The 18,506-nt window shown below is 38.3% G+C and overlaps 1 protein-coding gene across 4 annotated transcripts in view; it reads right to left on the bottom strand.

Moving 5' to 3' along the window:
* The window catches only part of LOC132544324 (mediator of RNA polymerase II transcription subunit 12-like protein), a 43,554-nt gene that overhangs the window by 9,665 nt on the left and 15,383 nt on the right, over positions 1-18,506 (bottom strand). For 3 of the 4 annotated variants that reach the window (XM_060207903.1, XM_060207902.1, XM_060207901.1), the window contains exons 26-38: positions 17,824-18,000; positions 17,037-17,152; positions 16,445-16,597; positions 14,643-14,781; positions 13,606-13,674; positions 12,776-12,885; positions 12,024-12,144; positions 11,744-11,896; positions 9,682-9,821; positions 8,773-8,875; positions 8,295-8,393; positions 7,699-7,828; positions 7,009-7,272 (exon numbers count right to left, since the gene is read on the bottom strand). In XM_060207903.1, the coding sequence (XP_060063886.1) occupies positions 7,009-7,272; positions 7,699-7,828; positions 8,295-8,393; positions 8,773-8,875; positions 9,682-9,821; positions 11,744-11,896; positions 12,024-12,144; positions 12,776-12,885; positions 13,606-13,674; positions 14,643-14,781; positions 16,445-16,597; positions 17,037-17,152; positions 17,824-18,000 (1,774 nt within the window). The remainder of the gene's footprint in view (positions 1-7,008; positions 7,273-7,698; positions 7,829-8,294; positions 8,394-8,772; positions 8,876-9,681; positions 9,822-11,743; positions 11,897-12,023; positions 12,145-12,775; positions 12,886-13,605; positions 13,675-14,642; positions 14,782-16,444; positions 16,598-17,036; positions 17,153-17,823; positions 18,001-18,506) is intronic. The other variant, XM_060207900.1, reaches the window with a different exon arrangement.

Here is an 18,506-nt window from a genome sequence, read left to right as displayed (position 1 = left end):
GACCCATCACTTACTCTGTGTTCTATCTTTACTGACCTCTAACTAAAGGTGTACTTGGTTGGAGACCCATCACTTACTCTGTGTTCTATCTTTACTGACCTCTAACTAAAGGTGTACTTGGTTGGAGACACATCGCTTACTCTGTGTTCTATCTTTACTGACCTCTAACTAAAGGTGTACTTGGTTGGAGACCCATCACTTACTCTGTGTTCTATCTTTACTGACCTCTAACTAAAGGTGTACTTGGTTGGAGACACATCACTTACTCTGTGTTCTATCTTTATTGAAGTCTAACTAAAGATGTACTTGGTTGGAGACACATCACTTACTCTGCGTTCTATCTTTACTGACCTCGAGCTAAAGGTGTACTTGGTTGGAGACCCATCACTTACTCTGCGTTCTATCTTTACTGACCTCTAACTAAAGGTGTACTTGGTTGGAGACCCATCACTTACTCTGTGTTCTATCTTTACTGACCTCTAACTAAAGGTGTACTTGGTTGGAGACCCATCACTTACTCTGTGTTCTATCTTTACTGACCTCTAACTAAAGGTGTACTTGGTTGGAGACCCATCACTTACTCTGTGTTCTATCTTTACTGACCTCTAACTAAAGGTGTACTTGGTTGGAGACCCATCACTTACTCTGTGTTCTATCTTTACTGACCTCTAACTAAAGGTGTACTTGGTTGGAGACCCATCACTTACTCTGTGTTCTATCTTTACTGACCTCTAACTAAAGGTGTACTTGGTTGGAGACCCATCACTTACTCTGTGTTCTATCTTTACTGACCTCTAACTAAAGGTGTACTTGGTTGGAGACCCATCACTTACTCTGTGTTCTATCTTTACTGACCTCTAACTAAAGGTGTACTTGGTTGGAGACACATCACTTACTCTGTGTTCTATCTTTACTGACCTCTAACTAAAGGTGTACTTGGTTGGAGTCTAACTAAAGATGTACTTGGTTGGAGACACATCGCTTACTCTGTGTTCTATCTTTACTGACCTCGAGCTAAAGGTGTACTTGGTTGGAGACCCATCACTTACTCTGCGTTCTATCTTTACTGACCTCTAACTAAAGGTGTACTTGGTTGGAGACCCATCACTTACTCTGTGTTCTATCTTTACTGACCTCTAACTAAAGGTGTACTTGGTTGGAGACCCATCACTTACTCTGTGTTCTATCTTTACTGACCTCTAACTAAAGGTGTACTTGGTTGGAGACCCATCACTTACTCTGTGTTCTATCTTTACTGACCTCTAACTAAAGGTGTACTTGGTTGGAGACCACTTACTCTGTGTTCTATCATCAACTAAAGGTGTACTTACTCTGTGTTCTATCTTTACTGACCTCTAACTAAAGGTGTACTTGGTTGGAGACCCATCACTTACTCTGTGTTCTATCTTTACTGACCTCTAACTAAAGGTGTACTTGGTTGGAGACCCATCACTTACTCTGTGTTCTATCTTTACTGACCTCTAACTAAAGGTGTACTTGGTTGGAGACCCATCACTTACTCTGTGTTCTATCTTTACTGACCTCTAACTAAAGGTGTACTTGGTTGGAGACCCATCACTTACTCTTTTTTTCATCTTTACTGACCTCTAACTAAAGGTGTACTTGGTTGGAGACACATCACTTACTCTGTGTTCTATCTTTACTGACCTCTAACTAAAGGTGTACTTGGTTGGAGACCCATCACTTACTCTGTGTTCTATCTTTACTGACCTCTAACTAAAGGTGTACTTGGTTGGAGACCCATCACTTACTCTGCGTTCTATCTTGGACCTCTAACTAAAGGTGTACTTGGTTGGAGACCCATCACTTACTCTGCGTTCTATCTTTACTGACCTCTAACTAAAGGTGTACTTGGTTGGAGACCCATCACTTACTCTGCGTTCTATCTTTACTGACCTCTAACTAAAGGTGTACTTGGTTGGAGACCCATCACTTACTCTGTGTTCTATCTTTACTGACCTCTAACTAAAGGTGTACTTGGTTGGAGACCCATCACTTACTCTGTTTTCTATCTTTACTGACCTCTAACTAAAAGTGTACTTGGTTGGAGACCCATCACTTACTCTGTGTTCTATCTTTACTGACCTCTTACTCTGTGTTCTATCTTTACTGACCTCTAACTAAAGGTGTACTTGGTTGGAGACCCATCACTTACTCTGTGTTCTATCTTTACTGACCTCTAACTAAAGGTGTACTTGGTTGGAGACCCATCACTTACTCTGTGTTCTATCTTTACTGACCTCTAACTAAAGGTGTACTTGGTTGGAGACCCATCACTTACTCTGCGTTCTATCTTTACTGACCTCTAACTAAAGGTGTACTTGGTTGGAGACCCATCACTTACTCTGTGTTCTATCTTTACTGACCTCTAACTAAAGGTGTACTTGGTTGGAGACCCATCACTTACTCTGTGTTCTATCTTTACTGACCTCTAACTAAAGGTGTACTTGGTTGGAGACCCATCACTTACTCTGTGTTCTATCTTTACTGACCTCTAACTAAAGGTGTACTTGGTTGGAGACCCATCACTTACTCTGTGTTCTATCTTTACTGACCTCTAACTAAAGGTGTACTTGGTTGGAGACCCATCACTTACTCTGTGTTCTATCTTTACTGACCTCTAACTAAAGGTGTACTTGGTTGGAGACCCATCACTTACTCTGTGTTCTATCTTTACTGACCTCTAACTAAAGGTGTACTTGGTTGGAGACCCATCACTTACTCTGTGTTCTATCTTTACTGACGTCTAACTAAAGGTGTACTTGGTTGGAGACCCATCACTTACTCTGCGTTCTATCTTTACTGACCTCTAACTAAAGGTGTACTTGGTTGGAGACCCATCACTTACTCTGCGTTCTATCTTTACTGACCTCTAACTAAAGGTGTACTTGGTTGGAGACCCATCACTTACTCTGCGTTCTATCTTTACTGACCTCTAACTAAAGGTGTACTTGGTTGGAGACCCATCACTTACTCTGTGTTCTATCTTTACTGACCTCTAACTAAAGGTGTACTTGGTTGGAGACCCATCACTTACTCTGTGTTCTATCTTTACTGACCTCTAACTAAAGGTGTACTTGGTTGGAGACCCATCACTTACTCTGTGTTCTATCTTTACTGACCTCTAACTAAAGGTGTACTTGGTTGGAGACCCATCACTTACTCTGTGTTCTATCTTTACTGACCTCTAACTAAAGGTGTACTTGGTTGGAGACCCATCACTTACTCTGTGTTCTATCTTTACTGACCTCTAACTAAAGGTGTACTTGGTTGGAGACCCATCACTTACTCTGCGTTCTATCTTTACTGACCTCTAACTAAAGGTGTACTTGGTTGGAGACCCATCACTTACTCTGTGTTCTATCTTTACTGACCTCTAACTAAAGGTGTACTTGGTTGGAGACCCATCACTTACTCTGTGTTCTATCTTTACTGACCTCTAACTAAAGGTGTACTTGGTTGGAGACCCATCACTTACTCTGCGTTCTATCTTTACTGACCTCTAACTAAAGGTGTACTTGGTTGGAGACCCATCACTTACTCTGCGTTCTATCTTTACTGACCTCTAACTAAAGGTTACTTGGTTGGATCTTTACTGACCTCTAACTAAAGGTGTACTTGGTTGGAGACCCATCACTTACTCTGCGTTCTATCTTTACTGACCTCTAACTAAAGGTGTACTTGGTTGGAGACCCATCACTTACTCTGTGTTCTATCTTTACTGACCTCTAACTAAAGGTGTACTTGGTTGGAGACCCATCACTTACTCTGTGTTCTATCTTTACTGACCTCTAACTAAAGGTGTACTTGGTTGGAGACTTACATCACTTACTCTGTGTTCTATCTTTACTGACCTCTAACTAAAGGTGTACTTGGTTGGAGACCCATCACTTACTCTGTGTTCTATCTTTACTGACCTCTAACTAAAGGTGTACTTGGTTGGAGACCCATCACTTACTCTGTGTTCTATCTTTACTGACCTCTAACTAAAGGTGTACTTGGTTGGAGACCCATCACTTACTCTGTGTTCTATCTTTACTGACCTCTAACTAAAGGTGTACTTGGTTGGAGACCCATCACTTACTCTGCGTTCTATCTTTACTGACCTCTAACTAAAGGTGTACTTGGTTGGAGACCCATCACTTACTCTGCGTTCTATCTTTACTGACCTCTAACTAAAGGTGTACTTGGTTGGAGACCCATCACTTACTCTGCGTTCTATCTTTACTGACCTCTAACTAAAGGTGTACTTGGTTGGAGACCCATCACTTACTCTGCGTTCTATCTTTACTGACCTCTAACTAAAGGTGTACTTGGTTGGAGACCCATCACTTACTCTGCGTTCTATCTTTACTGATCTTTACTGACCTCACTTAATCTTTAAAGGTGTACTTGGTTGGAGACCCATCACTTACTCTGATCTTTACTGACCTCTAACTAAAGGTGTACTTGGTTGGAGACTCACTTACTCTGCGTTCTATCTTTACTGACCTCTAACTAAAGGTGTACTTGGTTGGAGACCCATCACTTACTCTGTGTTCTATCTTTACTGACCTCTAACTAAAGGTGTACTTGGTTGGAGACCCATCACTTACTCTGTGTTCTATCTTTACTGACCTCTAACTAAAGGTGTACTTGGTTGGAGACCCATCACTTACTCTGTGTTCTATCTTTACTGACCTCTAACTAAAGGTGTACTTGGTTGGAGACCCATCACTTACTCTGTGTTCTATCTTTACTGACCTCTAACTAAAGGTGTACTTGGTTGGAGACCCATCACTTACTCTGTGTTCTATCTTTACTGACCTCTAACTAAAGGTGTACTTGGTTGGAGACCCATCACTTACTCTGTGTTCTATCTTTACTGACCTCTAACTAAAGGTGTACTTGGTTGGAGACCCATCACTTACTCTGTGTTCTATCTTTACTGACCTCTAACTAAAGGTGTACTTGGTTGGATACCCATCACTGACCTCTAACTAAAGGTGTACTTGGTTGGAGACCCATCACTTACTCTGTGTTCTATCTTTACTGACCTCTAAATAAAGTTTTACTTAGATCAAAACACATAACTAAATAAACAGTCTATAATAACTGAACTCTAACTAAAGGTGTACTTGGTTGGAGACCCTTCACTTACTCTGTGTTCTATCTTTACTGACCTCTAACTAAAGGTGTACTTGGTTGGAGACCCATCACTTACTCTGCGTTCTATCTTTACTGACCTCTAACTAAAGGTGTACTTGGTTGGAGACCCATCACTTACTCTGTGTTCTATCTTTACTGACCTCTAACTAAAGGTGTACTTGGTTGGAGACCCATCACTTACTCTGTGTTCTATCTTTACTGACCTCTAACTAAAGGTGTACTTGGTTGGAGACCCATCACTTACTCTGCGTTCTATCTTTACTGACCTCTAACTAAAGGTGTACTTGGTTGGAGACCCATCACTTACTCTGTGTTCTATCTTTACTGACCTCTAACTAAAGGTGTACTTGGTTGGAGACCCATCACTTACTCTGTGTTCTATCTTTACTGACCTCTAACTAAAGGTGTACTTGGTTGGAGACCCATCACTTACTCTGCGTTCTATCTTTACTGACCTCTAACTAAAGGTGTACTTGGTTGGAGACCCATCACTTACTCTGTGTTCTATCTTTACTGACCTCTAACTAAAGGTGTACTTGGTTGGAGACCCATCACTTACTCTGTGTTCTATCTTTACTGACCTCTAACTAAAGGTGTACTTGGTTGGAGACCCATCACTTACTCTGTGTTCTATCTTTACTGACCTCTAACTAAAGGTGTACTTGGTTGGAGACACATCACTTACTCTGTGTTCTATCTTTACTGACCTCTAACTAAAGGTGTACTTGGTTGGAGACCCATCACTTACTCTGTGTTCTATCTTTACTGACCTCTAACTAAAGGTGTACTTGGTTGGAGACTCAACTCTGTGTTCTATCTTTACTGACTAAAGGTGTACTTGGTTGGAGACCCATCACTTACTCTGTGTTCTATCTTTACTGACCTCTAACTAAAGGTGTACTTGGTTCACTTACTCTGGTTCTATCTTTACTGACCTCATAAAGGTGTACTTGGTTGTTCACTTACTATCTTTACTGACCTCTAACTAAAGGTGTACTTGGTTGGAGACCCATCACTTACTCTGTGTTCTATCTTTACTGACCTCTAATTAAAGGTGTACTTGGTTGGAGACCCATCACTTACTCTGCGTTCTATCTTTACTGACCTCTAACTAAAGGTGTACTTGGTTGGAGACCCATCACTTACTCTGCGTTCTATCTTTACTGACCTCTAACTAAAGGTGTACTTGGTTGGAGACCCATCACTTACTCTGTGTTCTATCTTTACTGACCTCTAACTAAAGGTGTACTTGGTTGGAGACCCATCACTTACTCTGTGTTCTATCTTTACTGACCTCTAACTAAAGGTGTACTTGGTTGGAGACCCATCACTTACTCTGTGTTCTATCTTTACTGACCTCTAACTAAAGGTGTACTTGGTTGGAGACCCATCACTTACTCTGTGTTCTATCTTTACTGACCTCTAACTAAAGGTGTACTTGGTTGGAGACCCATCACTTACTCTATGTTCTATCTTTACTGACCTCTAACTAAAGGTGTACTTGGTTGGAGACCCATCACTTACTCTGTGTTCTATCTTTATTGAAGTCTAACTAAAGATGTACTTGGTTGGAGACACATCGCTTACTCTGCGTTCTATCTTTACTGACCTCGAGCTAAAGGTGTACTTGGTTGGAGACCCATCACTTACTCTATGTTCTATCTTTACTGACCTCTAACTAAAGGTGTACTTGGTTGGAGACCCATCACTTACTCTGTGTTCTATCTTTACTGACCTCTAATTAAAGGTGTACTTGGTTGGAGACCCATCACTTACTCTGTGTTCTATCTTTACTGACCTCTAACTGAAGGTGTACTTGGTTGGAGACCCATCACTTACTCTGTGGTTGATTCATACTCTGCATGCCACCAGGCTGCATTTGGTTTGGGAACATGCCCTGACTGTCAGGCATGCCTCGCTGGTGGTTCTGGAATGTTTGGCGCAGCTGCTGCCGTACCTGGCGATTAAGCATCTGCTTGTTCATAATATGCATTTGCTGTATGTTCTGAGGGTAGTTTGAAGTGTTGGGGTTGGTTCGACCACGTATCAATGTCTGCAATGCCTGCTTTGGTCCATAATTGAGTTGCTGGCTGTACCTTGGACCTGTATAAAAAATAAATCATTTTACTAACTCAATCTTCAAGATTAATGAAGTAGAATGCTGAATGGACCTCTGGGGTTACAGGTGTGTGTTATACATTGACACTGGGCCTCTGGGGTTACAGGTGTGTTATACATTGACACTGGGCCTCTGGGGTTACAGGTGTGTGTTATTCATTGACAATGGGCCTCTGGGGTTACAGGTGTATGTTATACATTAACACTGGGCCTCTGGGGTTACAGGTGTATGTTATACATTGACACTGGGCCTCTGGGGTTACAGGTGTATGTTATACATTAACAATGGGCCTCTGGGGTTACAGGTGTATGTTATACATTAACACTGGGCCTCTGGGGTTACAGGTGTGTGTTACACATTTATGACTTAGTTACTGGAAGTGACAGGGATTACTTTATGGGTGTACTTACCTTGTGGCATCTGTTGCTGGGGATAGAATGAAGACTGCTGAGGCTGGGGGGGATTGTAGCTCCAGCTTGGGTGGGGCGTTGTGTACATACCAGTGTTGTCAGGGTAGTTCAGCCGTGGTACAGGATTGGGCTGTAAAACAGAGCTTTGTTACTCAGGTTGTAAGCAGCCATATGTAACAATACCTTCACATTTCAACTAAAAGACCACAACACAAGGAACTGAGTAGCCAAGTTTCAAAATGTCTGTCTGCAACATAGCAAGACATACACTTGCATCACTGACTTAAAGGCTTGATCTTATAGCTAAATTTATTACACAGATGTTGTTGAGATAAGAGAACATATGACACAAACCTGTTGAGCAGTTATTTAAAGGATAAATCATAGCTGTATGTCTGGAACTTTAAACTGATTGCCCAGAGGGTAAAGCACAATAATGCTACCTGCTGTCCTATCATTGTAAAGAGGTAAGAAAATTGGAGATTTTTATATCTTTCACTTCATCCTGTAAAACCTTTTTCTTCTAAATTTCTTCTTTGATACCAACATGCTTAGGCTTTGTGTGGAGTGCATTTGAGCCACAGTAAACCACTTACAGGAAAGTTGTTGTTCACGGTCCTTGGATTACGTCGTTTATTAGGTTTCTTCCGTTGCTTCTCTGGATGTGCTTCTGCTGGCTCCTTAACTTTTTCCTCCTCAAAAGAAAACATTTCACTCAAGAGAAATTCCCTAACAGACTACTTCACGTAAAAGTGTTCCCCATTACCCCTGAATGAGGCTACAAACCCCTCAAATGGCAAAATTCATAAATTGTACCGAGTTTGAGGCACTCTCATATATAAATACATTGTAAGGATTATATTTTACCCTAAGTTTAAATACACTGGGAACACTGTACTATTTGGTTATGATTCCATTATATATGTGATGGAGTAAATCTCTACATAGCCATCATGTCACAAACATAATCAATATTGGTTATCACAACTAGTTTACCTATGACAGTATCTGTTTAACATCAGGAATCAAGTGATTTAATTGTGTTGTATTATTAATCTTTGTTGCAGTACTTACCACTTTCTCCGGCGGTGGTTCAAGGTCCTCAGGCGGTAGTACTGGAGGATCAAGGTAGTGACTAATAGGATGACGGAGTGAGTGGGTATGAAACAACATCATTCTGTAATTAAATTCACATCTGTCAAACTTCAGATATTATCAGACATTATGGCAGGTTTGTTTTGTTTTATTGTAGTCAAATCCTGTTAAAACAGTCCCCATAATGGCCTATTACAATGGATATCATCATTCCAGTCTTATAATATTTTTAACTTGGGAACGCAACAGAGGAATTTATTAGATATTACTGTCAGAAAATGATTTAAGCTTTAGACAGCCCTACTTCCAAGTAAAGCAATTGAAAAGAAGGTATTTCATTCCTTCAACTGGGGAAAGACCTGAATAAAAATTTTATTCTTTAAGCATGCATCTAAGTTGAAAGAGAAGGTGCAGTGACATTTCCTATTCAGCAAGTTTTTATTTATCAAGAAATTCATATAAAAAGCTGAGGATGTATTGCCTGATACAAGTATTATTGTCTGATACATGTATTATTGCCTGATACATGTATTATTGTCTGATACATGTATTATTGTCTGATACATGTATTATTGCCTGATACAAGTATTATTGTCTGATACATGTATTATTGCCTGATACAAGTATTATTGTCTGATACATGTATTATTGTCTGATACATGTATTATTGTCTGATTTATTGTCTGATACATGTATTATTGTCTGATACCTGTATTATTGCCTGATACAAGTATTATTGTCTGATACCTGTATTATTGTCTGATACAATATTTGTGCATTGCAATGGGTCAAATAAACACAAACCAAATATGTCAGAAATATTAACATTGTAGTATCTATTTTAATAGACGGTGGAGTGCAGTGCATGCATAGCAACATTATACGAACCTGTGTTGTTCCTCATACTTGAGTGGTTTCCTCTCAAGTTTGACTGCACAAAAGTAAGACCAGGAGAGGGGTGGAGGGTTTTTGTAGCCCTCAATCACCTCCCATGGACTGATCTTCTCTTTCTTGGACACCTGTAAACCCTGAAAATTAAGTACACCATAATCAGCACCCTTATAAAACCTGAAGAGAGAGTACACCAGAATCCACACTTTGATAAAACCTGAAGATAGTGTACACCAGAATCAGCACTCTGGTAAACCCTTAAGATACAATACACCAGAATCCACACTCTGATAAACCCTTAAGATACAATACACCAGAATCCACACTCTGATAAACCCTGAAGATAGTGTACACCAGAATCAGCACTCTGGTAAAACCTGAAGATAGTGTACACCAGAATCCACACTCTGGTAAACCCTTAAGATACAATACACCAGAATCCACACTCTGATAAACCCTGAAGACAGTGTACACCAGAATCCACACTCTGATAAACCCTTAAGATACAATACACCAGAATCCACACTCTGATAAACCCTGAAGATAGTGTACACCAGAATCAGCACTCTGGTAAACCCTTAAGATACAATACACCAGAATCCACACTCTGATAAACCCTGAATATAGTGTACACCAGAATCAGCACTCTGATAAACCCTGAAGATAGTGTACACCAGAATCCGCACTCTGATAAAACCTGAAGATAGTGTACACCAGAATCCGCACTCTGATAAAACCTGAAGATAGTGTACACCAGAATCCGCACTCTGATAAAACCTGAAGATAGTGTACACCAGAATCCGCACTCTGATAAAACCTGAAGATAGTGTACACCAGAATCAGCACTTTGGTAAACCCTTAAGATAAAATACAAAAGAATCCACACTCTGATAAACCCTGAAGATAGTGTACACCAGAATCCGCACTCTGATAAAACCTGAAGATAGTGTACACCAGAACCCGCACTCTGATAAAACCTGAAGATAGTGTACACCAGAATCCGCACTCTGATAAAACCTGAAGACAGTGTACACCAGAATCTGCACTCTGATAAAACCTGAAGATAGTGTACACCAGAATCAGCACTTTGGTAAACCCTGAAGATAAAATACACCAGAATCCGCACTCTGGAAAACCCTGAAGATAGTGTACACCAGAATCAGTATTCTGGTAAACCCTGAAGAACACTCTTCTTCCAGAATAACATGATTTGTCCTGAAAGCAGGAGGGCAATAGCATGGAAAGAAACCTGAATGGTTAAGCTGGTTTAATGCCCAATGCAATCAACACACCAGATACATGTTTTCCTTGTTAAGGAAGGTTCCTTAACCCTTCAATTTTGGTGTATCCACTTCTTCCTTGTGCTAGTTATCCTTGTGGCATATCACAGGGAATTGTACAAAAGATGCACAAATTGATAGCATGTTGCCGTAGAAATTCAGAATTAGATGCAGTAGAGGCAAATAATGCATCATACAGCTGTTTCATCATTCTAGGACTTGTCAATGATGCTACATCTTACAGCTGTTTCATCTCTCTAGGACTTGTCAATGATGCTACATCTTACAGCTGTTTCATCTCTCTAGGACTTGTCAATGATGCTACATCTTACAGCTGTTTCATCTCTCTAGGACTTGTCAATGATGCTACATCTTACAGCTGTTTCATCTCTCTAGGACTTGTCAATGATGCTACATCTTACAGCTGTTTCATCTCTCTAGGACTTGTCAATGATGCTACATCTTACAGCTGTTTCATCTCTCTAGGACTTGTCAATGATGCTACATCTTACACCTGTTTCATCTCTCTAGGACTTGTCAATGATGCTAAGAGCCTAAGATTCTATCAAACTATATTGTTTCTATTGTTACAAGATTTTATCAAACTTCTCATCTGTGGAATAATTTACTTTTCTTGTAAAGTAGCTGTTAAACAGTGAAGTTTAATTGAAAAACTGACAAAATATTCAACATGAATAACAGTATATTTATCTCCCCTAAGTTGGTATTATCTCCCTTGTTTGTCACATTACATCTTACTTGACAGCATCATCACTCACCTCCTTTTTTCCAAAGCCATTGTATTTATTGCCCTTGTTGTCCATCTGAGTTCCATGTGGCTCACATGTAATTACCTCATACCATCTCTTAGGGAGGGGCAGCAACTGTCGAATCTTATCCATGGAGTCGGAGTTCTTGTCCCCTATCTCACGCTAATAAAATTCAACATCAGATATCCAAATGTGTTATTATACAACAGTTCTATAAACAGGTTAAATGGTTAATCTGTGTAAAATGGATGTATTTGATATTTCAGTTTTGATTATACAAGAAGCTTACCCGGAGTTTCTTGATGAGGTTAAGATAAGTACGTTTGTTGTCTTCCTTCTCCGGACCCTCCGTTATCAGTGTCCCATAGATGAGAACAGTCAACATATCAAGGATGATGGTAAAGAGCTCACTGTAATCAGACAGTACACAACCAAATGCAAATTTGTACTAAGACTGTTGATAGTCAGCTGTGAGGTTAGACGGAGCATCCACTATAAAAGTGACCACTTGTTATGGTAACTTACTTGTTAGACTGAGTGACCACTATAAAAGTGACCACCTGAGATGATAACTTAATTGTTGGACTGAGTGACCACTATAAAAGTGACCACCTGAGATGATAACTTACTTGTTAGACTGAGTGACCACTATAAAAGTGACCACCTGAGATGATAACTTAATTGTTGGACTGAGTGACCACTATAAAAGTGACCACCTGAGATGATAACTTACTTGTTAGACTGAGTGACCACTATAAAAGTGACCACCTGTGATGATAACTTGTTAGACTGAGTGACCACTATAAAAGTGACCACCTGAGATGATAACTTAATTGTTGGACTGAGTGACCACTATAAAAGTGACCACCTGAGATGATAACTTACTTGTTAGACTGAGTGACCACTATAAAAGTGACCACCTGAGATGATAACTTATTTGTTAGACTGAGTGACCACTATAAAAGTGACCACCTGTGATGATAACTTACTTGTTAGACCGAGTGACCACTATAAAAGTGACCACCTGAGATGATAACTTACTTGTTAGATTGAGCATCCACTATACCATTGGTTACAAGCTGCAGGAGTAAGATCCCCCAGTCTGTTGTGTTTGTAGTATTTCTCTGTATAGTGTCAAACATTCCTCCAACCTTTACAAACAATGATGTGATAAAGTGGAATTTATTACTTATGCAAAGTGAAAACAATTCTTTCATATACATTAATGCAGTATGAAATAAAATAGTGGTTTGGAAATTCTACTTTTTATACAGAATCTGTTTCTTTCACAATAAATTCATGAGCATGATATAATCCTATTAAATACTATTTTCTTTTACAAAAATCACTGAAAAAAAAAGACTGGTAACTTATTCATTCTTATAATATCATCCTGTTTTTGACCCTGAGAGTAGTGCACACTGCGTTGTAATATGGGAGAAAAGTGTAGTTATCACAGAAAAACAATACCAGGTATATATTTATATTTTATAATTTATATTATCAATAAGGTAACAAGAACCAACCTGATAGGATTACCAAAATAATTTCTTTTTCCAACATGCATTTTTTTTATTCTTTTTTTTTAGAACTTATAAAGATATCAAGAAGATCACAAAACTTAGGACACCAGCTTAACATTGAATACATTGCAACACCATTACATTAATATTATCTTGTAAAAAAATATCTCTTCCTGTTTTTTAATCTACAAAAATTAACCATTTTTTACACACGGCTGGTGTATAGTGGAAGGGATATTACTGAGGTTAAAAGATAATTTAAAATAAAGTATTGTTATCCCCTTAAACACATTAAATAAGACATAATGTAAAGTACAACAGAAAGAGTAAAGATCTAGAAAGTCATACCAGGGAAAGACGCAGTTGTAGGGCCTCATGGATAGTCTGTCGCACCTTGAATTCATCCGGAGTTTTGTCCTAGAATAGGGAAACAGGCTAACTTGAAATGTTTATTTATGTAAACTTATATCTGTGTAGAAGGGACTTGTCACATGTAAACATATCCCTGTACAGAAGGGACTTGTCACCTGTAAACATATCTCTGTACAGAAGGGACTTGTCACCTGTAAACATATCTCTGTACAGAAGGGACTTGTCACCTGTAAACATATCTCTGTACAGAAGGGACTTGTCACATGTAAACTTGTCAATGTATAGAAGGGACTTGTCACCTGTAAACATATCTCTGTACAGAAGGGACTTGTCACCTGTAAACATATCTCTGTACAGAAGGGACTTGTCACCTGTAAACATATCTCTGTACAGAAGGGACTTGTCACATGTAAACATATCTCTGTACAGAAGGGACTTGTCACCTGTAAACATATCTCTGTACAGAAGGGACTTGTCACATGTAAACTTGTCAATGTATAGAAGGGACTTGTCACCTGTAAACATATCTCTGTACAGAAGGGACTTGTCACCTGTAAACATATCTCTGTACAGAAGGGACTTGTCACATGTAAACATATCTCTGTACAGAAGGGACTTGTCACATGTAAACATATCTCTGTACAGAAGGGACTTGTCACATGTAAACATATCTCTGTACAGAAGGGACTTTTCACATGTAAACATATCTCTGTACAGAAGGGACTTGTCACATGTAAACATATCTCTGTACAGAAGGGACTTGTCACATGTAAACATATCTTGTACAGAAGGGACTTTTCACATGTAAACTTGTCTCTGTACAGAAGGGACTTGTCACATGTAAACTTATCAGAGATAAATATATAACCATGATGATTTTCTGTCTTCAATCATGTTCACACAATTGTTTTCAAACAACATGAATTGTCATGAGATTCTTGTTCAGAAATATTGCTACAATTTTAATATCAAATAACACCATGATAATCAGGAATTAACACAAATAAACATACCAGGGCCTCCTTGCAATTGTTGATAAATTTCTCCAGCTGGTTTAGAAGGGAGCAGAGTAATCCCTCTCTCTGTTCATCCTGCCCCTTTAGACAGGTGAGCACAAGGGACAGGAAGGGTTGGTGACCTAGTAGGGACTTACTGTAACAACAACAACCAGGATACAGCTTAATATTATACTCCTTTAGTCCATGTTACTGTAACAACCATGATACAGCTTAATGATATACTCCCCTAGTCAGTGTTAATGTTACAACCTGGATACAGTTAAATGATATACTCCACTAGTCAGTGTTACTGTTACAACCTGGGTACAGTTAAATTGATATACTCCACTAGTCAGTAATATTGTTACAACCAGGACACAGTTTAATGATATACTCCAGTAGTCAGTGTTACTGTTACAACCAGGATACAGTTAAATGATATACTCCACTAGTCAGTAATACTCCACTGTTCAAACAAATACAGTAAAACATGTTTATAATGAATCTCTAGGGATCAAGAATGTTAGTTTGTTATAAGTCTCATTATACATGTAAAACAAATTTTGGAAAATAGATACACTTAATTCATTATATAAAATATCAATAGAATAAAACTAAAGACAAGAGAAATAAAAAAACATCAAATCTTTTTGTTGGACTTTGACACTAGAGCAATGGATCAATAGCTACACCCATCAGTTCTCAAAAAGAATAAATCTTGTTGAACCCATTAAAATTGTTTAAGCTTGAAATATTTGTGTTGACATCGCCAAAAATCACTAGAAAGTCTTAAATGTGCTAGAAAGGTAGAAAGGTCCCAATTGGTAAAGAAAGTAGCCTGTCTGGAATATTAAATATGATAATTTTTGTTTCGTTTGCCTTTCATAACATTGGATATCACATTACAGATCATCATGTGGACGATTTATCTATTTTAGCAGTGATTTATGGCAAAGTCAACTCTTGAAAGTTCTAACTCAAGTTTGTTAACACAAGTATAATTTATCAACATTCAAAATGGGTCAACAATATCTATTTAATTTTGTCAAGATAAATTAGAAGCTTACCAAATACCATCTCTGTTCAGTCTTAACAAATCTAAAGAGGTCTTATCTATTGAAACATGCAAGTTGTGAAACAAGGCAAACAGATAGACTGTGAAGCAAGAAAAAAGTTAAGTTTTTATCATAGCATTTTGCACATAAACTTCGTCAAAGTTTGACAGAACCATCCTTATGGTTTCAGTGATAAATGATAAGTGAAAGTAAAAATTTGACATATTTAAGTTCCATACATTTATCAATAGTAAATAAACAAAAGGTAGACGGAAATATCACAGCAGCTGAAGGAACATATATTTGTTTTATGATGTCAATATTCACCAACAATAGACTAGAAATTTTGCTACAATAGTCATGATAACTAAAGATAGTAACAAGACATGTATAATCTCATAATCGTCTAATTACATATATATCGTCATGTACATAAACTGTTTTCTGAATAGGTATACATCTGTTTACAGTATACTAAGATATTTTCGTTCCAGGTTATTCTGCCCTTGTACTATGCCTCATGTTCATTCTCTGTAGATTATATAAAATGGTTATGCAAGTGCAGAATTTTTTTGTCTTCATCTTAAAGTATCACTCCCTGTTCATGGATAATATGGGCAAAATTAAGTAAAGCAAAAATTCATGGTATACAGTATTTCTTCAGGTTACTTAAACTTAGTTCTGTCAACTTGGACCACCTGTTTATTAGTAAACACCAGTACATGCAATAACCCTTCACCTGCCAAGAGAAGTGTGTCCTACCTCCTCAGATTCCGTTCCTTATCAAACTTTCCCTTGGAAAGGAAGTTATTTCCTGTCTCCAGAACCTGGGCAGCCAGCTTTAGGACACGTCCTTGTACACCCTGAAGTTTGGAGATAAGTGGACCAACCATCCAAACTCCATCAGATTCAGATCTGAAATCAGGGGTATTTATAATATAAGCTCTTAGGAATAAATTGTGAATTAGGAACAGATATTAAAATCTCAAACTTTTTAAAGTCAGGACACAGATACACTTATGTAAAAGGAAGGATAGATTCCAGCACAAATTTTACAGAATTATAGGTTTTGTCATTAGTGTCTCCTCCTCAAAAATGATGAAGAGGAAAGTTACAAACAAATACAAAATAAAGTTTGATTGAATGGGCAAAACCGCATTTAATACATATAAAGTACAACATTATGTACATTTTTGTCAAATCTGTATCTTTGTCTAAAGCTGGAAAAGTAACAAGTTGGTCTTGATTCAATTTCTTCATCACAGCAAAACAAAACTTTCACACACTATATATCACAGTACACTGTACCTGATAAACCTAAAAACTTCTTATTTTCTTTTTATGTTACACTGACCTGTTAGCTTGCTGGGACAGGGAGTCTGAGTCATTCATGCCTCTGTTGCTCTCTGTCTGTTGGTGAAATAGATCTATAGATCCCCTTGCCACATTCTCCAATATGTAGTTGGTATCCTGCAGGTCAAAATTTTATATGTCACATTACTATGACATTTTGCCACATATGTACTGTGTTAATTAATTCGTAAAGTATTCTAATGATGCCGTAAGGTAGTATTAATTAAGTGCTAAGGCATTCTAAGGATGCCGTAAGGTAGTATTAATTAAGTACTAAGGTATTCTTAACAAGTTGGTAAAGTATTCTTAAGGAGGTGGTAAGGTAGTCTTAAGTGAAATGAAATAATTATACGTCAGAAAGACAGACCCAACATAGCAGCAACTTGTTCAATTGGATCTACATATGAGTACTGATCATTTTCAATACAATTTTTTTGCCATCCTCTTTTTCAGTTTTGAAAAGGTATAAACAAATTTAATAGTTCAATTGTGTGTACATTAATTTGTCTTTCAAACTTGATTAGTTTTAGCCCAGTGACTATAGATATACAAATCTAACAGGGCAGTTGATTTTGGGGGACATATTCTGATTCAGGAATACAACTGTTCCCTCATTCTGCTCCTATTCAGTGCACTAGCCCTTGATACCTTATATAACATCAGTATCCTTCAACAGCTGTTTATTTTGAAAGTGTGTGTTATAAAATGACATTGATTTAATCATTATAACTATTAGTCTCAACCTCATCAACTTAAGTACAGTAACTTGGGGAAGGGACTATACATACAGACTGGGTGGTGGCCTGTTTCAACATCAGCTGCAGCTCCAGGAGGGATACACGTAAACCCCACTGATTGAGTGTCTGTAGTATCCGCTGAATGACCTGTCTATTGTCTGGTTCACTTCCCTCCACCTGGTTAGGTATTCCATGGGGATAACATATCATTTGTAACAGCTGCTGTGCCTGTAATCAAACAAGGAGAGGACACTAGTTACAAACAGCAAAAGGTCAGGAACTAGGCCTATAGTCACACATGGAGGGAGTTGGTCAACACCTAGAACAGCATAGGATTGGCTTAATCAGGATTGCAATCACACAGGGGAGGGAGTTGGTCAACAACTAGAACAGCATAGGATTGGATTAATCAGGATTGCAATCACACAGGGGAGGGAGTTGGTCAACAACTAGAACAGCGAAGAACTGGATTATTTGGGATTGTAGTCACACAGGGGAGGTGTAGATTACAAAATGAAATAGAAAATACCTTGAAAACTGGCAAAAAATCATACAGGGATGATGTAAATTACAAACTTAAGCAATAAAAATATGGGAAATGGGCTCCAAATAACAAAGAGAATGGTTTAGAGATGGGAGACTAACCAAAATAATACAAAATCGAAGTTATTGCTTTCTGGGAAATGTTTTCACTATCTCCTACAGATGAATCTGTGTGTAGTAGAAACCATTAT

Source organism: Ylistrum balloti, unplaced genomic scaffold, assembly GCF_031769215.1.
Source record: "Ylistrum balloti isolate Yb309-2 unplaced genomic scaffold, AGI_CSIRO_Ybal_v1 Utg369790, whole genome shotgun sequence".
NCBI lineage: Eukaryota > Metazoa > Mollusca > Bivalvia > Pectinida > Pectinidae > Ylistrum > Ylistrum balloti.
Note: the sequence above shows the minus strand (reverse complement) of the source record. Positions and strands in the feature narration are given on the sequence as shown.